General features: G+C 48.3%; 2 protein-coding genes across 2 annotated transcripts in view; one reads left to right on the top strand and one right to left on the bottom strand.

The window, feature by feature from the left end:
• Window positions 1–25925, top strand: part of LOC140418761 (uncharacterized) — a 44637-nt gene that overhangs the window by 9972 nt on the left and 8740 nt on the right. The window lies entirely within an intron of this gene.
• LOC140418762 (uncharacterized) lies at window positions 2091–14035 on the bottom strand. Its single transcript, XM_072502366.1, has 2 exons — window positions 13642–14035; window positions 2091–6807 (listed from the first exon to the last, which is right to left on the bottom strand). The coding sequence occupies exon 2, from the start codon at window positions 6374–6376 to the stop codon at window positions 5384–5386; it is 993 nt and encodes a 330-aa protein (XP_072358467.1). The 5' UTR covers window positions 6377–6807; window positions 13642–14035; the 3' UTR covers window positions 2091–5383.

Genomic DNA, 25925 nt, shown 5'->3' with positions numbered 1-25925 from the left:
ACATTTAAGGGGCATCTTGACAAATACATGAATAGGATGGGAATAGAGGGATACCGACCCAGGAAGTGTAGAAGATTGTAGTTTAAAAAGTGCAGAGGGAAAGGTACAAACATCACCAGAGATTGACTATTTTCATGTACTGGAATGTACCTGGATGTCAGATTATTTTTTAAAGTATTTTTTTCATGAGATGTGGCCATTCCTAATTGCCTGAAGACCATTTCAGAGTCCAGCACCTCACTGAGGGTTCGGCCAGACCAGGTAAGGACACCAGAATCATTACTGAACCAGATGGTAACTCAGACCAGCTTCCATTAACTGAATTTAAATTCCTCCAGTGACTATGATGGGGTTTGAACCCATGTCCCCAGAGCATTGTCCTGGCCGACTAGCCCAGTGACTTTACCCCAGCCCATCATCTCCCCCTGATAGATTGATCTGTTCTATTGAACTATACCCAGGCTGAGTTATTCCAATTCCCGTTTGATGGTGTGACTTTTCTCTTTTATTCCAAGTAGGACATACAGAGACACAGGTCCAGGTATTTCCAATCAGCTCGGAGATAACTCCCTCATTTCCCATTCCCAAGAATTTTATTTTGAAAGATAACAGGTGGGATTTTCCGGTCGCACTCCTCCACCTTACCAAACTCCCTAAGCCCAGACCGGAAAGTCCCGCCCAAGGTAAAGGACCTGTAAAGGGGCGGCCCGGTAGCACAGTGGTTAGCACTGTTGCTTCACAGTACCAGGGTCCAAGTTCGATTCCCGGCTTGCGTCATTGTCTGTGCGGAGTCTGCATGTTCTCACCGTGTCTGTATGGGTTTCCTCCGGGTGCTCCGGTTTCCTCCCACAAGTCCCGAAAAACGTGCTGTTCGGTAATTTGGACATTCTGAATTCTCCCTCTGTGTACCCGGACAGGCGCTGGAATGTGGCGACTAGGGGATTTTCACAGTAACTTCATTGCTGTGTTAATGTAAGCCTACTTGTGACTAAAGATTATTATTTAAAAAATGTTCCAGCAAATTTTCATCCCGCCCGCGATGATTCCCGCAGCCGGAAATATGACCCCAACAAATGGGATGAACCCAAATCTTTAAAAGGCAAAGTCGTTATTTCAAATCATTGCCGTGCTGTCAGGGGAAAGGGTTAACTTCTCTGCTTGTTTACAAAAGGGAAGAGGAAACAGTCACAAAGCTTTCCACAGCTTGTGAGCTCCGAAACATAACTTCAAGGCTGAAGTTTATATTCAGAGATTGAAACATTTTAGTGCCTTTTCCATTTGTACCAGTAAATTGTGATTCGCACTGAAAGGTTTACTTTCACTCAGTAATTAGAACATTTCACTTTCTCAGCACAAAAGCTTTAGGTCAAATCCCAATTGTTTTCTTCCCTTGTAGCTGGTGTGTGGAGAAGATCATGTTCACTGTAGATCTGTCAGCACAGAAACCGCACTGTGCTTCTGGATAAACTCAGTCTGCAAGTAGATGAATCTTTTAAACATCACCCAAGTGAAGGTCTTCCCCTGACTCGAAGGAGTGAGATGTCCCTGTAGTTGATGCTGTCTCCTCTGTCACTGCAGTTTTTATTGCATCACACATGTTCCGTGGACCAGTCTCACAGCCCAAAAGGGGAGGGCAGGAAGGTGTGACAGTCGATGGGACTTTCCGTGTGTGGGCAGTTCAGCTGGAATTCCATCCTTGCTGGGCACCTTGCTGTTTGGTCAGCAATCAATGGCCTTTTCCAGCTCAAATGACGAGAGTTCCTTGTCCAACTCAACCATGATAGGAAGCTGTAGGAGAGTCAAACAGAGACTGGGAGATGCCCTTCTCACAGGGATACAGCTCACTGTTGTGTTCAACCCAGCTCCTCCTCACTCTCTCACCATGACTGACACTGAGCATGCTCAGAGCACACACCCACACTGCACCTGCGCACTGGCCTCGTACACTCACTGATCGGGAACTTTCTGCAGCGTGGGGGATTCTGGGTAACACAGCCGCCATAGAGCAATTAGTAAACAGGAAGATTCTATTTCCCAGTTAGCAAAACAGAAGATCCACAGTTAGGGAAGATGCTGGGCATGAAGCACAATGAGAGTTTTGGATACTTTATTTAATACAGAAGCACATTATTCTGATATCACTTAGACATGGGCAGCAAGCAGACTGATCTACAGTATGTACAGTATTTACAACACCTGGGACACGTTAAATCAAAGAATTTAGAATTTACATTGCAGAAGGAGGCCACTCGGCCCATCGACTCATCTCATCAAACCAGTGATAGATTTAGTTTACTGTTCATAATTGTGACTGGGTCACTCACGATTCATACAAAATGCAAATCCCCAGGTTTTTTGACCCACTCCCTCCAGACTTGTTTTCACTCCAAGGGTCTTGACATCTGCCTTAATCTTTATCCAGCCCTGTATGTTCAGCTCACACTGCCCAACAACCAGCCTCTCCTGCACTGGGGCACAGGGTTTCCATCACCAAAAATCTGTCCTGGTCCTCGCACATCGACGCTACCACCAAGAAAGCACAACAGCGCCTATACTTCTTCAGGAAACTAAGGAAATTTGGCATGTCCACACTGACTCTTACCAACTTTTACAGATGCACCATAGAAAGCATCCTATCTGGCTGCATCACAGCCTGGTATGGCAACTGCTCGGCCCAAGATCGCAAGAAACGTCAGAGAGTAGTGAACACAGCCCAGTCCATCACACAAACCTGCCTCCCATCCACTGGCTCTATCCACACCTCCCGCTGCCTGGGGAAAGCGGGCAGCATAATTAAAGACCCCTCTCACCCGGCTTATTCACTCTTCCAACTTCTTCGATCGGGCAGGAGATACAAAAGTCTGAGAACACGCACAAACAGATTGAAAACAGCTTCTTCCCCGCTATTACCAGACTCCTAAATGACCCTTTTCTGGACTGACCTGATTAATACTACACTCCTGTATGCTTCACTCAATGCCTTTGTCTATATATTTACATTGTGCACCTTGTGTTGCCATATTATGTATTTTCTTTTTAGTTTACTTTCTTTTCATTTACAAAATGATCTGTTTGAGCTGCTCGCAGAATAATACTTTTCACTGTACCTCGGTACACGTGACAATAAACAAGTCCAATCCATATCGAGGGAGTAATCTGCCTCTCTTGCATTGGTGCTCTGCATTTCCCTCATAACACAGAGGCATAGAAAGGTGACAGCACAAAACAAAGGCACTCAACAAATTGTACCTGTGCCAACTTTCTGCAACAGTCACAATCCGCTGTCATTGGCCCTGAACTCTGTAGATATTTTTCTCCTCAAAAGATACGAATAGATGAGCAAGGAGCTGGAGTTGGCTATTCAGCCCAGTCTGCTCCACCATTTAATAAGGTCATGGCTGATCTGATAGTAACAGATAGTTGTCCAATTCTCTTTTCAAGGCATCAATTGAATCTGCCTCCACCACATTTTCGAGCAGTGCATTCATGATCCCACACGCAGCACAGAATGTTTTTCTTCACATCATATGACATAGGAACAGAATTAGGCCCATCGGATCGGCTCCGCCATTCAATCATGGCTGATATTTTTCTCATCTCCATTCTGCCTTCTCCCCATAACCGCTGATCCGCTTATTAATCAAGAATCTATCTATCTCCATCTTAAAGACTCTCAGTGATTTGGCCTCCACGGCATTCTGTGGCAAAGAGTTCCACAGATTCACCGCCCTCTGGCTGAAGAAATTCCTCCTCATCTGTTTTAATTCCTCATCATCATCTGAGGAAGGAACTGTGCCCTTAAAGCTAGTGAGTCGAAACAAACCTGCTGGACTTTAACCTGGTGTTGTAAGACTTCTTACTCTGTTTTAAAGGATCGCCCTTTAGTGTGAGATTGTGTCCACTGCTTCTACTTTTTCCAACTAGTGGAAACATCTTCTCCATGTCCACTCTACCCAGGCCTTGCAGTATCCCATAAGTTTTAATAAGATTCCCCCATATCCTTCTAAACTCCAACAAGTACAGACCCAGAGTCCTCAACCGTTCCTCATACAAATTCTTCATTCCAGGGATCATTCTTGTAAACCTCCTCTGGACCTTTTCCAAGGCCAACACGTCCTTCTTAGATACGGGGCCCAAAACTGCTCATAATATTCCAAATGGGGTCTGATCAGATCCTTATACAGCCTCAGAATTACATCCCTGGACTTGTATTCTCGCCCTCTTGACATGAATACATTGCATTTGCCTTCCTAACTGCCGACTGAACCTGCACGTTAACCTGAAGAGAATCTTGAACAAGGACTTCTAATTCCCTTTGTGCTTGTGATTTCCTCAGCATTTCCCCATTTAGAAAATAGTTTATGCCTGCTTCGAAAATCCATAACCTCACACTTTTCCACATTGTATTCCATCTGCCACTTCTTTGCCCACTCTCCTAGCTTTGCTCAGCATTGCTTCTTTTTATAATCACTTTAAATGAATGCCGTCTGTTTATAATCTTGCCCTAAATATGACTTGCTTGATCAAAGGTCAATTGCAGATCCTTAGTTTTAATGTGGGCAAGTGCCTTTCCATTTGAGAACTGTTCAATAAAGTTATTTGAATTATTTGTAGCTAGGACAGCACGTGGAGCAGTGGGACTACAGCGCTGAGGAGCCGGGTTTGAATCCTGGCCCTTGGTCACTGTCCGTGTGGAGTTTGCACATTCTCCACGTGTCTGCATGGGTTTCACCCCCACCACCTAAAGATGTGCAGGTTAGGTGGATTGGCCACGCTAAATTGCCCCTTAATTGGGAAAAAAATAAGAATAACTGGGTACTCTGAATTTATTATTTTTTTTAAAAAGGATTATTTGTAGCTTCCCCACCAATCAGTGACCTTATTTTTATCGGGAATTAACTGTCGTGTGTTTCGAACCTCTCCGTATCTAAATTTCCATTCACCATTTTTCTGTCCACCTGACCCAGTCCATGGCTTTCTCCCTCATTGTCTAAAACATATCTGCACCTTTTGTGTAATCCTGGTGCATACATTTAAGTCTAAATCATTGATATATACTGGAAACTGTGGAGTCCCACTGGAAACAGACATCCAGGCATCATTCAGTCCTGGATGTGACTAACAGTAGCAACAACAGCTGAATCTAAACCCTGCTGTTGCCTGTGAACTTGCTGATGTCTGTTCAGGTTGTTTGACTGAGTGAATCTCCTCCCACACACGGAGCGGTTGAACAGCCTCTCCCAAGTACCGCTCCCACGTTTGGGTGACACAGTAGCACAGTGGTTATGACGAATGTGATATAAAATAGTTACTTTAGGGATATTAGTTACTGTAATGTAGAGATAGGCCAGTCTCATTCTGGTGAGTTCACAGACAAAGGATTTCAGACCGCATGGCAAAGCAAGGAGGAGGTGTGTCCACCATAGGGGGAGAAAAGGATGCTGGGTAATAGGGGCCAGAGGAAGGGATTGGAAGTGAGCCAATCAGAATGTCTGACTAGGTCAGGAGTGGTATAGGATGACCTATGGGAATCGTGTATGTGAAACTTGATACCATTTGAATTGATTTGCAGAGATCCCTTTGTCTCTTTGTTCATTCGCTTTCCGGGGTGTAGGAGACTAGATGTGTGTGTCTTATGCATCTGTGAAATGAATTTACTTTTAAAACTCTTCTCACAGTCAGCACATTTAAAAGGTCTCTGATCAGTGTGAACAAATTGGTTTATCACAAGGTCGGATGAACATGTGAATCTCTTCCCACACGCGGAGCAGGTGAATGGCCTCTCCCCAGTGTGAGTGCGTTGATGTATCAGTAAATTATTTCTGCTTTTATAGCTCTTCTCACAGTCAGCACATTTAAACGGTCTCTGGTCAGAGTGAACCTGATGGTGAGTCCGGAGGTTTGACAAATCATTAAATCCCTTCCCACATTCCAGACAGGTGAATGGCATCTCCCCAGTGTGAGTGCGTTGATGTGTCAGTAAATTATTTCTGCTTCTAAAGCTCTTCTCACAGTCAGCACATTTAAAAGGTCTCTGATCAGTATGAACAAGTTGGTGTGTCTGGAGGTGAGATGCACAAATGAATCCCTTCCCACACACGGAGCAGGTGAACGGCCTCTCCCCAGTGTGAGTGCGTTGGTGTGTCAGTAAATAATTTCTGCTTTTAAAGCTCTTCTCACAGTCAGCACATTTAAACGGTCTCTCATCAGTATGAACAAGTTGGTGTGTCAGGAGGTGGGATGACAGAGTGAATCCCTTCCCACACACAGAGCAGATGAACGGCCTTTCCCCAGTGTGAATACGTCGATGAGTTTGCATTTCAGACGGAGAATAGCATCCCATCCCACAGTCCCCACATTTCCACGGTTTCTCCATGGTTATTGACAGGTTACCAGGTGTAGGTGGGATGCAGATTTGAGGTCACTGTCAGATCAGCCGTGAAGTTATTAAATGGTGGAACAGGCTCACGGGGCTGAATGTCCAATTGCTGCTTCTTGATTCCTTTGGTGCGAATGTCCTTATGTCTCTCCAACTTGGATCATCAGTTGAAGCCTGAGTACGGTGTCTCCCTGATGTAAATGCTGCAATTTAATTTCATGCTGTGTGATTGGTTAAAGCTCAGTTCCAGCTAACTGTGGAAAATTACTTTGATGTCTGTGTCTCGGTGCTTTTCCAATCACAGTGATTTTTGAATTTTTTCCCGAAAGACAAAACAGACAAACATTTCTCCTTCCACGTTGAAAGGCCGGTCCTGATGAATCAAGTGACTGTCAGATCTCGACATGATGTTTACATCTGCAAATATTCTGTAAAAGGAGATTACATTGAATTACTGTGAATATATAAGACACAAACAGGCCATTCTGTCACAGATTCTGCTGCTGTCCTTACTCGGGCCCCACACCTCAGGAAGGACATACTGGCACTGGAGCGGGTTCAGCGGAGATTCACACGGATGATCCCAGGAATGGTAGGCCTAACATACGATGAACGTCTGAGGATCCTGGGATTATATTCATTGGAGTTTAAGAGATTGAGGGGAGATCTAATAGACACTTACAAGATAATGAATGGCTTAGATAGGGTGGATGTAGAGAAGTTGTTTCCATTAGCAGGGGAGACTAGGACCCGGGGGCACAGCCTTAGAATAAAAGGGAGTCACTTTAGAACAGAGATGAGGAGAAATTTCTTCAGCCAGAGAGTGGTGGGTCTGTGGAATTCATTGCCACAGAGGGCGGTGGAGGCCGGGACGTTAGTGTCTTTAAGACAGAAGTTGATAAATTCTTGATTTCTCGAGGAATTAAGGGCTATGGAGAGAGAGCGGGTAAATGGAGTTGAAATCAGCCATGATTGAATGATGGAGTGGACTCGATGGGCCGAATGCCCTTACTGCCACTCCTATGTCTTATGGTCTTATACATCTCCGACTGTCACACCTATCAAATCTCAGCCTTTCAGCTGATTTTCGATTCCATTTTCTCTCATGTGCTTGTCCCGTTTCCTTTTGAAAACATCTCAGCAGTTTCCTCAACTCCTTCCCATGGTAATGAGTTGCACATTCTGAACATGTGATAAAAAATTTGTCCAAATTGCCCCCTTGGATTTATTCGTAACTATCTTGTAATTATGACTTGTTGTTTATTAATGGTCACTGATTTTGGACTCTCTCACATCGACCCCTCTCAAAAGTACTGATAATTTTAAAGAACTGATAATTTTAAAGATTTCTATCAGGCCACCGCTTAATTGGTTGTTTTCAATAGAAAAAAGGCCCCTCTCCATTTAATCTTTCCTGAGAGCTGTAATCTCATGTTACAAAAGTCATCACTGTCAATGCAGGATAGAAATCAACTTTTCTGTTGGATTGAGTTTTGTGGTAGTATGTATTAGGGGTCATGTGGGACTGGAAGCCCTAATGTCATTGGCTGACGGATCCCGGGTCCTGGTTGGCCGTTGAGCTCTAGCTCCGCCCTGAAGGCGGAGTATAAGAAGCCGGAGTCCTCACCCGCAGGCCATTCCACTATCGAGCTGCGGGGGAACAGACATGCTTAATAAAGCCTCATCGACTTCACTCTATTCGTCTCACGGAGTCTTTGTGCGCTACAATTTATTAAGCGTGCCTAAAAAAAAAAAGGACTATGGAGCTCAGGATCATTCCGGAATGCCTGAGGATCAGCCCCCACGCAGTGAACGTGGCAGCAGCCTTCAAGCACTGGCAGACTTGTTTCGAGGCCTACCTCAGAACGGCCACCGGCCGGGTCACAGAAGACCAAAAACTACAGGTCCTGCACTCGAGGGTGAGCACGGAGATCTTCTCCCTCATCGAAGACTCGGAGGATTTCCAGACGGCGTTTGCAGCACTGAAAAGTCTCTATGTCCGCCCAGTTAACCAAATCTACGCTCGCTACCAGCTCGCGACGAGACGGCAAGGTCCCGGAGAATCGATGGACGAATTCTACGCCGCGCTGCTGATTTTGGGACGAACCTGCAGCTGCCCTTCGGTGAACGCAAATGAACACACGGACATGTTAATGCGCAATGCTTTTGTGGCAGGTATGAATTCCTCCCAAATCCGCCAAAGACTTCTAGAAAGAGAGTCGCTAGGACTCTCAGAGGCCCGGGCCCTAGCAGCCTCCCTAGACGTGGCCGCGCGTAATACCCGCGCCTACGGCCCCGACCGCGCAGCAGCCCATTGGGCTCCGTACGTACCCGTCGCGACAAACCCACCCCCCACCCTCCCCGGACACCCCACAGGCTTGCGCGGTCCAAACGCCAAGTCGCACCGGGGGCGCCCGCTGCTATTTCTGCGGCCAGGCGAAACACCCCCGGCAGCGCTGCCCGGCCCGCGCAGCGATCTGCAAGAGCTGCGGGAAAAAGGGCCATTTCGCGGTTGTGTGCCGGTCCCGTGAGGTCGCCGCTGTCCCGGGAGAACAGGGAGCCCTGCAAGCCGTTTACGCTCCCCACCCGCAGGCGCAGCCGCTCTGGGTCCCGACCACCGCGGTCCCGGGAGAACAGGGAGCCCTGCACGCCGCTTACGATCCCCAACCCCCCCCCCCGCGCACCCCATGTATGACCCGCCGGCGCTACCACTTTGGGTCCCGACCACCACTCCCCACGGAGAAGAGGGAGTTCTGGCCGTCTCTAACGCCCCCCTAACACCCCCCCCCGCGCCCCACGTCTGACCCGCCGGCGCTACCAACTTGGGTCCCGACCACCGCTGTCCCCTGAGATGAGGGAGCCCCGTGCGGTCCTAACGCTCCCCAACCCCCCCAGCGCCCCATGTGCGACCTGCAGACGCCGCCATTTTGGGTCCCGGCCACCACGAGGGGAGGAAGGGCACCGCCATCTTGGACCACCCCAAACCTCTACGACGCGTGGGGGTGGCCATTTTGTCCACCCCCGCCACCATCTGCGATGTATGGGGCGGCCATTTTGTCCACCCCCGCCGCCATCTGCGATGTATGGGGGCGGCCATTTTGATCATCCCCGACGCCATCTTGGACGGCAACAACGGACCCCACTCCACTACTACAACCACGTCTCGCTTCAATTACGCTCGATCAAGCTCGGCCCCGGACACTCCAGACGACGACGACAACGGTGCTAATAAACGGCCACGAGACACCATGCCTAGTCGACTCCGGGAGCACGGAGAGCTTTATCCACCCCGACACGGTAAGACGCTGTTCCTTGACCACCTATACCAGCGCACAAAAGATTTCCCTAGCTGCAGGATCCCACTCCGTACAGATCCAAGGATTCTGCATAGTTACCCTAACGGTGCAGGGGAGGGAGTTCAAAAACTACAAACTAAACGTCCTTCCCCAACTCTGCGCCCCCACCTTACTGGGATTAGATTTCCAATGCAATCTACAGAGCCTTACGTTCAAATTCGGCGGCCCAATACCCCCACTCACTATCTGCGGCCTCGCAACCCTCAAGGTGCAACCCCCGTCCTTGTTTGCGAACCTCACCCCGGATTGCAAACCCGTCGCCACTAGGAGCAGACGGTACAGCGCCCAGGACCGGACCTTCATTCGGTCCGAAGTCCAGCGGCTACCAAAGGAGGGCATAATCCAGGCCAGCAATAGTCCCTGGAGAGCGCAGGTGGTAGTAGTGAAGACAGGGGAGAAACAAAGGATGGTCATAGACTATAGCCAGACCATCAACAGGTACACGCAACTAGACACGTACCCTCGCCCCCGCATATCCGACATGGTCAATCGGATTGCCCAATATAAAGTCTTCTCCACCGTGGACCTCAAGTCCGCCTACCATCAGCTCCCCATCCGCCCAAGTGACCGCAAGTACACAGCCTTCGAGGCAGACGGGCAATTATACCATTTCCTAAGGGTCCCATTTGGCGTCACAAACGGGGTCTCGGTCTTCCAACGGGAGATGGACCGAATGGTTGATCAACATGGGTTGCGGGCCACGTTCCCGTATCTCGACAATGTAACCATCTGCGGCCACGACCAGCAGGACCACGACGCCAACCTCCAAAAATTCCTCCAGACTGCCAAAGCCTTGAACCTCACGTACAACGAGGACAAGTGCGTTTTTAGCACCAATCGGCTAGCCATTCTGGGCTACGTAGTGCGCAATGGGATAATAGGCCCCGACCCCGAACGTATGCGCGCCCTCATGGAATTTCCCCTCGCGCACTGCTCCAAAGCCCTGGGGTTTTTTTCATACTACGCCCAGTGGGTCCCCCAGTACGCAGACAAGGCCCGCCCCCTAATACAGACCACTACCTTCCCTCTGTCGACAGAGGCTTGCCAGGCCTTCAGCCGCATCAAAGCGGATATCGCAAAGGCCACGATGTGCGCCATCGATGAGTCCCTCCCCTTCCAGGTCGAGAGCGACGCCTCAGACGTAGCTCTAGCAGCCACCCTTAACCAAGCGGGCAGACCCGTGGCCTTTTTCTCCCGGACCCTCCACGCCTCAGAAATCCGCCACTCCTCAGTGGAAAAGGAAGCCCAAGCCATAGTGGAAGCTGTGCGACATTGGAGGCATTACCTGGCCGGCAGGAGATTCACTCTCCTCACTGACCAACGGTCGGTAGCCTTCATGTTCGATAATGCACTGCGGGGCAAAATCAAAAACGACAAGATCTTAAGGTGGAGGATCGAGCTCTCCACCTTCAACTACGAGATTTTGTATCGTCCCGGAAAGCTGAACGAGGCGTCCGATGCCCTATCCTGCGGCACATGTGCCAACGCACAAATTAACCGCCTCCAAACCCTCCACGAGGACCTCTGCCACCCGGGGGTCACTCGGTTTTTCCACTTTATCAAGTCCCGCAACCTCCCATACTCTTTAGAGGATGTCCGTACAGTCACAAGGGACTGCCACATCTGCGCGGAATGCAAACCGCAATTTTTCAGTCCGGATGGTGCGCACCTGATTAAGGCTTCCCGCCCCTTTGAACGCCTTAGTCTCGATTTCAAAGGGCCCCTCCCCTCCACCGACCGCAACACATACTTTCTTAATGTGGTGGACGAATACTCCCGCTTCCCATTCGCCATTCCCTGCTCTGACATGACCGCGGCCACAGTCATTAAAGCCCTGAACACCATCTTCACACTGTTCGGTTGCCCCGCATATATCCACAGCGACAGGGGGTCCTCTTTCATGAGTGACGAGCTGCGCCAGTTCCTGCTCAGCAAGGGCATAGCCTCGAGCAGGACGACCAGCTACAACCCCGGGGGAACGGGCAAGTAGAGAGGGAGAACGACACGGTCTGGAAGACCGTCCTACTGGCCCTACGGTCCAGGGACCTCCCAGTTTCACGGTGGCAGGAGGTCCTCCCGGACGCTCTCCACTCCATCCGGTCGCTATTATGTGCGAGCACTAATCAAACGCCTCATGAGCGTCTCCTTGTCTTCCCTAGGAGGTCCTCCTCTGGAACGTCGCTGCCGACCTGGCTGGCGGCCCCAGGACCCATCTTGCTCCAAAAGCATGTGCGGGCACATAAGGCGGACCCGTTGGTCGAAAGGGTTCACCTCCTCCACGCGAACCCGCAGTACGCTTACGTGGAGTACCCCGACGGCCGACAGGACACGGTCTCCCTGCGGGATCTGGCGCCCGCCGGCAACACACACCCCCCCGACACCATTCACCCAACCCCCCCCTTCCTGCCACCGCCGCACCCCGCGACCTCCCACTTCCCAGGAGGATCGGTTCCCCTCCCCTCAGGCCCGACCAAGAATAAAGCCCAAGCGGAAACCGTAAGGATCCCGGAGACGACAACACCGGTACAAGCACCACCACCACCACCGGGGCCGCGGCGATCGACACGGACGACCAGACCGCCCGACCGACTCGTGGCGTCGATCTAAATCAATGTATGGACTTTTCACAAGAACATTTTGCTTTTCTCCCGATACCTTCTGTAAATAGTTGAAACAGGACAAAATTGTACAATACTGTATTGCCATGTGACTGTTTTTTCCTCCCAGGACCAGCCCTGTAAACCCTTACCACCATACGAAGCATCACCCCGCCGGGTTCATTTTTGACAAGGATTGAGTTTTGTGATAGTATGTATTAGGGGTCATGTGGGACTGGAAGCCCTAATGTCATTGGCTGACAGATCCCGGGTCCTGGTTGGCCGTTGACCTCTAGCTCCGTCCTGAAAGCGGAGTATAAGAAGCCGGAGTCCTCCCCCGCAGGCCATTCTACTATTGAGCTGCGGGGGAACAGACACGCTTAATAAAGCCTCATCGACTTCACTCTATTTGTCTCACGGAGTCTTTGTGCGCTACAAGTTTATGATGCGTAACTTCTCCAATTCTAACCCCCTGTAAAAGGAGTTTACAATAGTGTACAACAGGCAATTCTAGTTTCTCTGGAACATTTTTTCCTCTCTTGTTCCCCCAAAGCTGTAAATCCCCGTCCCACACACTCTCCTTCCTCCCTGGGCTGAAATCCAAACCCATCTCACCATCGGCACCATTTCTTTCCTCCACTCTGTTTCTCCCTCCCTCTCCTCTGCCTGGGTTCAGTTCTCCAGCTCCTGTCTGCAGACTGACAATAAAACCAATGGGTCCTATTGGGGGCTTGGGGCCTCCAGCGGGTGTTTGTGAATCCTCCCCGCCCACCTGCCAGGGTTTCCTTCCTTGCCAGAGATGAGTCCTCATTGATTTGAGTAAAAAGTGGAAGCTCTTATTTCTTTTCCCCCTCCCCCATCCTCTGATGTGAACCATCCTCCAGTGTCTGCAGGATGGTGCCCGATAACCTGGGCCTGTTCCCGGGAGGGAGAAGCTCCGCAGCTGCAAACCAGGGAGCTGACAATGATGGTGAAGGGTTTGCTCCAGCTCACAATGCCCGGGGACTGATTGACGGCAGGTTCGGACCAATAGGGAGAGGAGGCGTGGCTGAGGGACCGAAAGAGAGCGGCTGGTCCTCCAACCAACCAGAATGAATGGGAGGCGGGGCAACGCAGGGGCGCTCGATCCGTGCGCATGCGCACTGCCCCACACTTCGTCCACCCGGGCCTGTGTTGGGGAAAATCCCGAGCAGCTTTCGCCGGTTCAGCTGCTGTATCCGAGCTTCGTATTCGGGGCTTGGAGCCTGAACGGAGTTTTTATGAAGCCGCCGGACACATCCGCCGCCTCAATCCCTCCCTCATGACTTACCCGGCGGTAGCAGATCGGACTGAGAATTTCCGCACAACCGTCTCAACCGGAGCTACTCCAGGCACTGCGCATGCTCCAGCCCACCATGCCCTGGGAGTGATTGACGGCAGCTCCGGGCCATTTGGAGTAGGGGGCGGGACTGGAGAACAGAGCGGGAGCAGCTGGTCCCCCAACCAATCGGAGTGAATGAGGGGCGGGGCTCAGCCCGGATCTCCCTCATTGGCTGAAAGTCTGCATCATTTTGAAAGTTGATTTGTCTCAACTCCAGGAGAAAACTGGAGCTTTGTATTTGTGGATTTAAACAGATTCTTCATGTTGTTCCAGGAAAGTGGGGCCTGTGGAATGTCAGGTTTTACACAGCACACCGTCAGCCTGCAGTTTCGCGCTGGGTAAAGAATCTGCAAACAAGGCAAGAGAATAAACAATTAATGGTCGGACCCTAGAGGATCAGAGGGACCTTGGTGGGCATATCCATCGGTCCTTGAAGACAGGAGGACAGGTAGATAGGGGGATTAAAAAGCAATATGGAATACTTGCCTTTATTAACTGAGGCATAGACTATAAGAGCAGGGAGGTTATGATGGGGCTGTAAAAAATGCTGGTTAAACCACAGCTGGAGTAGTGTGTGCAGTTCTGGAAGGAAGTGATTGCAATTGAGAGGATGCAGAGTAGATTCACCAGGATGGCCTGGGCTGGAGTATTTCAGCAAGCAAGAGAGACTGGATCGGCTGGGATTGTTTTCCTTGGAGCAGAGAAGGCTGAGGGGAACCTGATTGAGGTATATAAAATTATTGAGTGAATTAGTGGTGAATAGATGGGATGAATAGGAAGGAATCTTTCCTCTGAGTGGAAGGGTCAATAACCAGTGGGCATAGAAGGGAACTTTCCCCTTACCGGAGGGGTCAATAAGCAGGTGCATAGATTTCAGGTAATGGCAGGAGGTTTATAGGAGATGCGAAGAAAAACGTCTTCACCCAGAGGGTGGTGGGAATCTGGAACTCACTGTCTGAAAGTGTGGTAGAGAATGTAAACTTCACAACATTTAAGAAGTATTTAGATGAGCATTTGAAATGCCATTGCATGGAAGGCTACGGACTAAGTGCTGGAAAATGGGATTAGAGTAAATAGGTGCTTGATGGCTGCCGGTTTCCTTCCACAAGTCCCGAAAGACGTGCTGTTAGGCAATTTGGACATTCTGAATTCTCCCTCAGTGTACCCGAACAGGCACCAAAATGTGGTGATGAGGGGCATTTCACAGTAACTTCATTGCAGTGTTAATGTAAGTCCCTATGTGACAATAAAGATTATTATTATTTACTTTCCTCCTAATGTTAACTGGCTGGAGTTTAATCTTCAAGATATATGTTGGTTTTTGTGATGGCAGGGTCCCTTTTTAAAAGCATCATCTGTGATCTTATCCTTCAATTTAAGACCTCCCAAAGAAACTGATGAACAATAAAATTATGAATTTTTACTTCAGTCCTAAGTTGTTTTTGTAAAAAACTCTGCAATTCAGTGCCTGAACGCTTCCTCTGATTAACATCTCCAATTAGAAAATGCTGATCAATCCTCACTGACAATCCTTACTGACTGACACATTCTTCACGGTGCCACCTCCATTATGAAAGTAAATTATCAAAGAAAATATAACAGGTCAATATTTTACAAGAACATCAATAAAACAAAAAATAATAATCTTTATTGACAAAAGTAGGCTTACATTAACACTGCAATGAAGTTACTGTGAAAATCTCCAAGTCGCCACACTCCGGCACCTGTTCAGGTGAAAGCTCAATTCTCCTAACAAGCACGTCTTTTGGGGAGAACGTTCAGACTGCATAGGCAGTGACCCAAGCGGGAATCGAACCCGGGACCCTGGTGCTGTGAAGCAACAGTGCTAATCACTGTGCTACCGTGCCACCCTAATGATGATGTTTGATGCACACGTTGTCACGATAGTGACCGATTGGCAGCAACCTCTTCCCAGTCATTATGATCAATGCTTATTACATAAGTGGAGAATGAACAGGAGTGGAGTAAATTCAGAGACAGGCAAGGCAGCACCCAGTTATTAGCCTTGACCAGAACATCAGCTTTCTCAGCATTGGTTCTCCAGCGTTATTAAAGCTCTCGAATGTCTCACAGGAAGATCCTGGTGCATCCTCAGCCACCAATAGTAATTATATATAAAATCTAGGATTTGAAATACGTGAAGATTGGAGGTATGATCAATAAGTCTGCAGATGGAAAATTGTTGGTGTGGGAACTAGCGAGGACAAAAGCCTTAAATCACAGGATGATACAGATGGGCTGGTCATATGGGGGCAGAACAGTCGCAAATGGAATTTAACCAGGAAACCATGGCTCTTGTACAAAGTCAGTACAGCCATGACAAGACCATAAGACATAGGAGCGGAAGTAAGGCCATTCGGCCCATCGAGTCCACTCCACCATTCAATCATGGCTGATTTCAACTCCATTTACCCGCTCTCTCTCCATAGCCCTTAATTCCTCGAGAAATCAAGAATTTATCAACTTCTGTCTTAAAGACACTCAACGTCCCGGCCCCCACCGCCCTCTGTGGCAATGAATTTCACAGACCCACCACTCTCTGGCTGAAGAAATTTCTCCTCATCTCTGTTCTAAAGTGACTCCCTTTTATTCTAAGGCTGTGCCCCCGGGTCCTAGTCTCCCCTGCTAATGGAAACAACTTCCCTACATCCACCCTATCTAAGCCATTCATTATCTTGTAAGTTTCTATTAGATCTCCCCTCAACCTCCTAAACTCCAATGAATATAATCCCAGGATCCTCAGACGTTCATCGTATGTGAGGCCTACCATTCCTGGGATCATCCGTGTGAATCTCCGCTGGACCCGCTCCAGTGCCAGTATGTCCTTCCTGAGGTGTGGGGCCCAAAATTGCTCACAGTATTCTAAATGGGGCCTAACTAATGCTTTATAAAGCTTCAGAAGCACATCCCTGCTTTTATATTCCAAGCCTCTTGAGATGAATGACAACATTGCATTTGCTTTCTTAATTACAGACTCAACCTGCAAGTTTACCTTTAGAGAATCCTGGACTTGGACTCCCAAGTCACTTTGCACTTCAGCATTATGAATTTTGTCACCGTTTAAAAAATAGTCCATGCCTCTATTCTTTTTTCCAAAGTGCAAGACCTCGCACTTGCCCACGTTGAATTTCATCAGCCATTTCTTGGACCACTCTCCTAAACTGTCCAAATCTTTCTGCAGCCTCCCCACCCCTTCCATACTACCTGCCCCTCCCGCTATCTTTGTATCATCGGCAAACTTAGCCAGAATGCCCCCAGTCCCGTCATCTAGATCGTTAATATATACAGAGAACAGCTGTGGCCCCAACACTCAACCCTGCGGGACAGCACTCGTCACCAGTTGCCATTCCGAAAAAGAACCTTTTATCCCAACTCTCTGCCTTCTGCCTGACAGCCAATCGTTAATCCATGTTGGTACCTTGCCTCGAATACCATGGGCCCTTATTTTACTCAGCAGTCTCCCGTGAGGCACCTTATCAAAGGCATTTTGGAAGTCAAGATAGATAACATCCATTGGCTCTCCTTGGTCTAACCTATTTGTTATCTCTTCAAAGAACTCTAACAGGTATGTCAGGCACGACCTCCACTTACTAAATCCATGCTGACTTGTCCTAATCCGACCCTGCACTTCCAAGGATTTAGAAATCTCATCCTTAACAATGGATTCTAGAATCTTGCCAACAACCGAGGTTAGGCTAATTGGCCTATAATTTTCCATCTTTTTCCTTGTTCCCTTCTTGAACAGGGGGGTTACAACAGCGATTTTCCAATCCTCTGGGACTTTCCCTGACTCCAGTGACTTTTGAAAGATCATAACTAACGCCTCCACTATTTCTTCAGCTATCTCCTTTAGAACTCTAGGATGTAGCCCATCTGGGCCCGGAGATTTATCAATTTGTAGACCTCTTAGTTTCTCTAGCACTTTCTCCTTTGTGATGGCTACCATATTCAACTCTGCCCCCTGACTCTCCGGAATTGTTGGGATATTACTCATGTCTTCTACTGTGAAGACTGACGCAAAGTACTTATTGAGTTCCTCAGCTATTTCCTTGTCTCCCATCACAAAATTGCCAGCGTCATTTTGGAGCGGCCCAATGTCAAATTTTGCCTCCCGTTTGTTTTTAATGTATTTAAAGAAACTTTTACTATCATTCCTAATGTTACTGGCTAGCTTACCTTCATATTTGATCCTCTCTTTCCTTATTTCTCTCTTTGTTATCCTCTGTTTGTTTTTGTAGCCTTCCCAATCTTCTGACTTCCCACTGCCCTTTGCCACATTATAGGCTTTCTCTTTTGCTTTGATGCATTCCCTAACTTCCTTTGTCAGCCATGGCTGCCTAATCCCCCCTCTGATAACCTTTTTTTTCTTTGGGATGAACCTCTGTACTGTGTCCTTAATTACTCCCAGAAACTGCTGCCATTGCTGTTCTACTGTCTTTCCCACTAGGCTCTGCTCCCAGTCGATTTTCGTCAGCTCCTCCCTCATGCCCCTGTAGTTACCTTTATTTAACTGTAACACCTTTACATCTGATTCTACCTTCTTTCTTTCAAATTGCAGATTGAATTCTACCATGTTATGATCACTGCCTCCTAAGTGCTCCCTTACGTTACGATCTTTAATCAAGTCTGGCTTATTGCATAACACTAAGTCCAGAATGGCCTGTTCCCTCGTGGGCTCCGTCACAAGCTGTTCCAAAAAGCCCTCCTCTAAACATTCAATGAATTCCCTTTCCTTGGGTCCACTGGCAGCATTATTTACCCAGTCCACCTGCATATTGAAGTCCCCCATGATCACTGTGACCTTGCCTTTCTGACATGCACTTTCTATTTCGTGGTGCATTTTGTGCCCCCGGTCCTGACCACTGTTAGGAGGACTGTACATAACTCCCATTATGGTTTTTTTGCCTTTGTAGTTCCTCAACTCTACCCACACAGACTCTACATCATCTGACTCTATATCGTTTAGTGCTATTGATTTAATTTCATTCCTAATTAACAAGGCAACCCCGCCCCCTCTGCCCACCTCTGTCTTTTCAATAGGTTGTGAATCCCTGGATGTTTAAATGCCAGTCCTGAACCCCCTGCAACCTTGTCTCTGTGATGCCTACCACATCATACCTGCCAGTCACAATGTGGGCCACAAGCTCATCTACCTTGTTCCGTACACTGCGCGCATTTAAATATAGCACCTTTAATTCTCTATTGACCGTCCCTTTTTGTTTTCTTAGTGTGGTGGACCTTGGTTTACTGAGCCTTTCCATACACTGTGTCATATTTTGTGGGATGGGGACTATCGGAACCTCTCCTGAGTTTTGTCTTTTCGTGCTTTTTTGTATTCCTAAGCAGCTACGCTTCCCACTGATTACTTCACCTTTTGGTTCCCTGACTTTCCCTTCCCCCCCAATCTTTAGTTTAAAGTCCTATTGACCACCCTATTTTCTCTTTTCGCCAGAACACTGGTCATGATCAAGATGATGTGCCGAGTGTCTTCCATCTGTGCTGGATAATTCTAGAAAACACTGAACATTCAGTATGACGAGCAAGAGGGAAGAAGATGGAGGAATTACTGATTCTCGAATTGAACCCAGGAAGAGTTTGCATCTTCTGGGGAAGAGAAAGGAAGAACCCATTGGGGATAAAAACCTTTAAGTTCTGCATTATTCCACAGGAGAGCAGCATTTAATCATTTTGAGAAATGACGAATAGCAGAATACCCATTGACAATAATTTGTTTGATTATTTTCGCAATTGGTAACCCAAGTTATTTTGCATTAACTGTTTCAATGGTGCGGCTATTACCCAACATTCCCTGCGTCTGTGAATGTACCCGATTCATTCCACGGAGCCCAGTGCGCAGACGCAATGCTGGGCTGTATCTGGAGCATGCGCAATGTCACTGCTTGGAGGTCTGTGAGTGCGGCAGCGGCTGATTGGGGCGGGGAGAGTCGGTGAGGCGGAGGGAGGAACGGAGTCAGGGTGGGGAGGGAGTGAAGGCTTCATAAACACCCCCTGCTGGTCACAAGCCCGGAATAAGACGCTGCAAATCCCACGTTTGCAGGTGCGGAGCTTTTATCCGGTATCAGGCCCAATTCCACGGCCGCCATCTTTGTTTAGCGGAGCGGCGAAGGGGCCATCTTGATGACGTAACAGAGGCGGTGCTTCAGGATCCCGGTGACCAGGAGAGAAAATCATTGTCTCGATGATTGACAGGCCCCTCCAGAGGGGGGAGGTGTTACTTCCATGTGTAGCAATCCGAAGAACAGAAGAAGAATAACATCAGAATTAGCAGGAGGAGTAGGCCATTCGGCCTATTGACACTGCTCTGCCATTCAATAAACGCTGATCCGAATGTGCCATTAATTACATTTTCCTGTCTGCCTCCAAAACCTTTGACCCCCCAGTAGATAAAAAAAAGATGAACTCAGCTTTGAGTATATTCAGTGACCCAGCGCTACTGCTCTCTGGGAAAGACAATTCCACAAACTCAGCTTTGACAAAGAATCATCCAGGCTCAAAACGTTAGCTCCCTTTTCTCTCCACAGATACTGTCAGACCCGCTGAGATTGTCCAGTATTTACTGTTTTTGTTTCAGATTCCAGCATCCACAGTAATTTGCTTTCATCCACAGACTGATGAGCCTCTGAGGGAAGACATTTCTCCTTATCTCAGTGTCAAATTGAAGAACTCTTATCTTTAAACTGTCCCCCATAGTTCCTGAATCCCCATGTGGAAAATATTCTTTCATCAAACCCCTCAGAATCTTAGATGTTTCAATAAGATCACCTCTCATTCTTCTAAACTCCATCAGGTACAGACCAATCAGGTTCAATCTTGCCCCATAAAACAAACTCTCCTATCCCAGAAATCAGACTAGTGAAACTTCACTGAACTGCCTCCAAAGCAACTTCAAAAACAAAGTGGGATTATTGCCCATTGGACTGCTTGTTTGCTGGCCCCCTCCCGGGTTGACGGCCTGGCCCAGTCTTACCAACTGATAACATCTGCCTTTAGCAAGGACACGACCCTCCTTATTCTAACCAGTGTGCTTGTTCCGGGGCAGGGGGATTGAGTGGGCAGTGTGTTTGCTGAGCCTCCTCCCGGCCTGGAGACTCCACAGGAGCAGGGAGGAGGTGGATTCCATTGGGTGGTTGTTCCAGGGTGGGAGCACGGACTGTGTTTTTACTGAGTCCTACTTTGGCCGAAGACCTCTTGAACCAGCGCCACTTACCTCCTTGTGAACCTGCTTCTGGCCATGGCGAAGCGCGTCATTTCTAGCCCCAGGCAGCGGGCAACCGAGGGGGTCATCTGATCAGACTGTTTTCCTATTTTCCATGGCTACATTCACAGCTGGGTGTCCCTAGAAAGGGAGCTGCAGTGTCCATGTGCACCAGCAAAGCCTTCCATGCCCGGTGGGCACCGCAGGGGTTGGGGTGCTTTATTGACCCCTTTAAATGCACTCTCATTTGATGTTTTTAAGTTTCTGCTGATCTTTGTTACATTCGGGCAGTGCCCCTAACGGGAGTGGCCCTTTTTGCTTTGTCCCTAAGTTTGTTTCCTTTGTTCTATTTTGTTGGTGGACCTCAAAAGAGTGGCCAATCCACCTGGCCTGCACATCTTTGGGTTGTGGGTGTGAGACCCACGGAGACATGGGGAGAATGTGCAAACTCCACAAGGCAGTGACCCGGGGCCGGGATCGAACCTTGGTCCTCAGCACCGTGAGGCAGCAGTGCTAACCACTGCCACCATGCCATTCTTTGTCATGATGGTTCCATTCCTATTTTATCACACACCTCCCAGTGACACTCATTGCAAGACAGAAACTTCAAAATATCAATGCTACCTTGCATCTTGCCCTCCTATTAGCGTCTAATGATAACAGTAACAGAGTAACACACACCAGAATTGGAATATCAGATAGGTTGTTGTCTAATAATAATAGTGACAGAGTAACAGACATCAGATTTGGAATAACAGACAGGTTATTGTCTAATCATGACAGAGTTACGGGGGTGGCTCGGTAGTTAGCACTGTTGCCTCAAGCATCAGATACCTGGGTTTGATTCCGACCTTGGGTCACTGTCTGTGTGGACAAACAACAAAGAACAAAGAAATGTACAGCACAGGAACAGGCCCTTCGGTCCTCCAAGCCCGTGCCAACCATGCTGCCCGACTAACTACAATCTTCTACACTTCCTGGGTCCGTATCCCTCTATTCCCATCCTATTCATGTATTTGTCAAGATGCCCCTTAAATGTCACTATCGTCCCTGCTTCCACCACCTCCTCTGGTAGAGAGTTCCAGGCTCCCACTACCCTCTGCGTAAAAAACTTGCCTCGTACATCTACTCTAAACCTTGCCCCTCTCACCTTAAACCTATGCCCCCTAGTAATTGATCCCTCTACCCCGGGGAAAAGCCTCTGACTATGCACTCTGCCTATGCCCCTCATAATTTTGTAGACCTCTATCAGGTCGCCACTCAATCTCCTTCGTTCCAGTGAGAACAAACCGAGTTTATTCAACCGCTCCTCATAGCTAATGCCCTCCATACCAGGCAACATTCTGGTAAATCTCTTCTGCACCCTCTCTAAAGCCTCCACATCCTCCTGGTAGTGTGGCGACCAGAATTGAACACTATACTCCAAGTGTGGCCTAACTAAGGTTCTATACAGCTGCAACATGACTTGCCAACTCTTATACTCAATGCCCCGGCCAATGAAGGCAAGCATGCCGTATGCCTTCTTGACTACCTTCTCCACCTGTGTTTCCCCTTCCATTTTCCTCCAAATCATTTATATATACTACAAAGAGCAAAGGTCCCAGCACTGATCCCTGTGGAACACCACTGGTCACAGCCCTCCAATTAGAAAAGCATCCTTCCATTGCTACTCTCTGCCTTCTATGACCTAGCCAGTTCTGTATCCACCTTGCCAGCTCACCCCTGATCCTGTGTGACTTCACCTTTTGTACTAGTCTACCATGAGGGACCTTGTCAAAGGCCTTACTGAAGTCCATATAGACAACATCCACTGCCCTACCTGCATCAATCATCTTAGTGACCTCCTCGAAAAACTCTTATCAAGTTAGTGAGACATGACCTCCCCTTCACAAAACCATACTGCCTCTCACTAATACTTCCATTTGCTTCCAAATGGGAGTAGATACTGTCTCGAAGAATTCTCTCCAGTAATTTCCCTACCACTGAAGTAAGGCTCACCGGCCTGTAGTTCCCTGGATTATCCTTGCTACCCTTCTTAAACAGAGGAACAACATTGGCTATTCTACAGTCCTCCGGGACATCCCCTGAAGACAGTGAGGATCCAAAGATTTCTGTCAACGCCTCAGCAATTTCCTCTCCAGCCTCCTTCAGTATTCTGGGGTAGATCCCATCAGGCCCTGGGGACTTATCTACCTTAATATTTTTTAAGACACCCAACACCTCGTCTTTTTGGATCTCAATGTGACCCAGGCTATCTACACACCCTTCTCCAGACTCAAATCTACCAATTCCTTCTCTTTGGTGAATACTGATGCAAAGTATTCATTTAGTACCTCGCCCATTTCCTCTGGCTCCACACATAGATTCCCTTGCCTATCCTTCAGTGGGCCAACCCTTTCCATGGCTACGCTCTTGCTTTTTATGTACGTGTAAAAAGCCTTGGGATTTTCCTTAACCCTATTTGCCAATGACTTTTCGTGACCCCTTCTAGCCCTCCTGACTCCTTGCTTAAGTTCCTTTCTACTTTCCTTATATTCCACGCAGGCTTCATCTGTTCCCAGCCTTTTAGCACTGACAAATGCCTCCTTTTTCTTTTTGACGAGGCCTACAATATCTCTCGTTATCCAAGGTTCCCGAAAATTGCCGTATTTATCCTTCTTCCTCACAGGAACATGCCGGTCCGGAATTCCTTTCAACTGACACTTGAAAGCCTCCCACAGGTCAGATGTTGATTTGCCCTCAAACATCCGCCCCCAATCTATGTTCTTCAGTTCCCGCCTAATATTGTTATAATTATCCTTCCCCCAATTTAGCACATTCATCCTAGGACTACTCTTATCCTTGTCCACCAGTACTTTAAATCTTACTGAATTGTGGTCACTGTTACCGAAATGCTCCTCGACTGAAACATCTACCACCTGGCCGGGCTCATTCCCCAATACCAGGTCCAGTACCGCCCCTTCCCTAGTTGGACTGTCGACATATTGTTTTGAGAAGCCCTCCTGGATGCTCCTTACAAACTCCGCCCCGTCTAAGCCCCTGGCACTAAGTGAGTCCCAGTCAATATTGGGGAAGTTGAAGTCTCCCATCACCTTAACCCTGTTGTTTTTACTCTTTTCCAAAATCTGTCTACCTATCTGCTCCTCTATCTCCCGCTGGCTGTTGGGAGGCCTGTAGTAAACCCCCAACATTGTGACTGCACCCTTCTTATTCCTGATCTCTACCCATATAGCCTCACTGCCCTCTGAGGTGTCCTCCCGCAGTACAGCTGTGATATTCTCCCTAACCAGTAGCGCAACTCTGCCTCCCCTTTTACATCCCCCTCTATCCCACCTGAAACATCTAAATCCTGGAACATTTAACTGCCACTCCTGCCCTTCCCTCAACCAGGTCTCTGTAATGGCAACAACATCATAGTTCCAAGTACTAATCCAAGCTCTAAGTTCATCTGCCTTACCCGTAATACTTCTTGCATTAAAACATATGCACTTCAGGCCACCAGACCCGCTGTGTTCAGCAACTTCTCCCTGTCTGCTCTGCCTCAGAGCCCCACTGTCCCTATTCCCTAGTTCTCCTCAATGCTCTCACCTTCTGACCTATTGCTCCCGTGACCACCCCCCTGCCATATTAGTTTAAACCCTCCCGTGTGACACTAGCAAACCTCGCGGCCAGGATATTTATACCTCTCCGGTTTAGATGCAACCCGTCCTTCTTATATAGGTCTCATCTGCCCCGGAAGAGTTCCCAGTGGTCCAGATAACGGAAACCCTCCCTCCTACACCAGCTGTTTAGCCACGTGTTTAGCTGCTCTGTCTTCCTATTTCTAGCCTCACTGGCACGTGGCACAGGGAGTAATCCCGAGATTACAACCCTCGAGGTCCTGTCTTTTAACTTTCTGCCTAGCTCCCTGAACTCCTGCTGCAGGACCGCATGCCCCTTCCTGCCTATGCCGTTAGCACCAATATGTACAACGACCTCTGCCTGTTTGCTCTCCCCCTTCAGGATGCCCTCTACCCGTTCGGAGACATCCTGGACCCTGGCACCAGGGAGGCAACATCCCATCCTGGAGTCTCTTTCACGTCCACAGAAGCGCCTATCTGTGCCCCTGACTATAGAGTCCCCTATTACTATTGCTCTTCTGCGCTTTGACCCTCCCTTCCGAACATCAGAGCCAGCCATGGTGCCACTGCTCTGGCTGCTGCTGTTTTCCCCTGATAGGCTATCCCCCCGACAGTATCCAAAGGGGTATACCTGTTCGAGAGGGGGACAACCACAGGGGATTCCTGCACTGACTGCCTGGCCTTTCTGGTGGTCACCCATTTCTCTGCCTGCACCTTGGGTGTGACTACATTTATATAACTGCGATCTATGACACTTTCCGCCACCTGCATGCTCCTAAGTACATCCAACAGCTGCTCCAACCGAACCATGCGGTCTGTGAGGAACTCCAGTTGGGTGCACTTTCTGCAGATGAAGCCATCCGGGACGCTGGAAGCTTCCCAGACCTGCCACATCTCACAGTCAGAGCACTGCACCCCTCTAACTGACATTACGTCAATTAATTAAAATTAATAGTTTAATTATTTAAAAAATATATATATTTTTTTATTTTTTCAAAGTTACTGTTAACTAGCTGTTTCCTAGCACTAGATTTCTAATATAAATGCGAAAGCTAAATATAGTACTCTCCGATCTCTGGCTGAGATACCCCTCTCAATTCTAATGAAGTAATTATGTTTAATTAGTTACCAATGCTTAATTTTTTTAAATTTACTGTAGATTCCCAACCAGCCACTCAGGTCACAGCTTTTCTGTGATGTCACTTCCGTTTCCCCCCGACACACACAATTTGAAAAAGGTATAAAAGTAAAAATGAGTAAAAATCACTGACTTACCTTCTTACCTTCTGAGTGGCTTAGATGTTCTCAGGTTCTCTCCCTGACAGAGACTGCTCCTCCTCCTCCGAACGGCTCCCGAAACTAGGCCGCAATCTTTT

Source organism: Scyliorhinus torazame, chromosome 5 (assembly GCF_047496885.1).
Source record: "Scyliorhinus torazame isolate Kashiwa2021f chromosome 5, sScyTor2.1, whole genome shotgun sequence".
Taxonomy (NCBI): Eukaryota; Metazoa; Chordata; class Chondrichthyes; order Carcharhiniformes; family Scyliorhinidae; genus Scyliorhinus; species Scyliorhinus torazame.
This window is presented reverse-complemented; position numbering and strand designations above follow the sequence as displayed.

Coding starts and splice junctions, on each gene's coding strand:
- LOC140418762 (XM_072502366.1), bottom strand. CDS start 6,376: ATGGAGAAACCGTGGAAATGTGGGGACTGTGGGATGGGATGCTATTCT.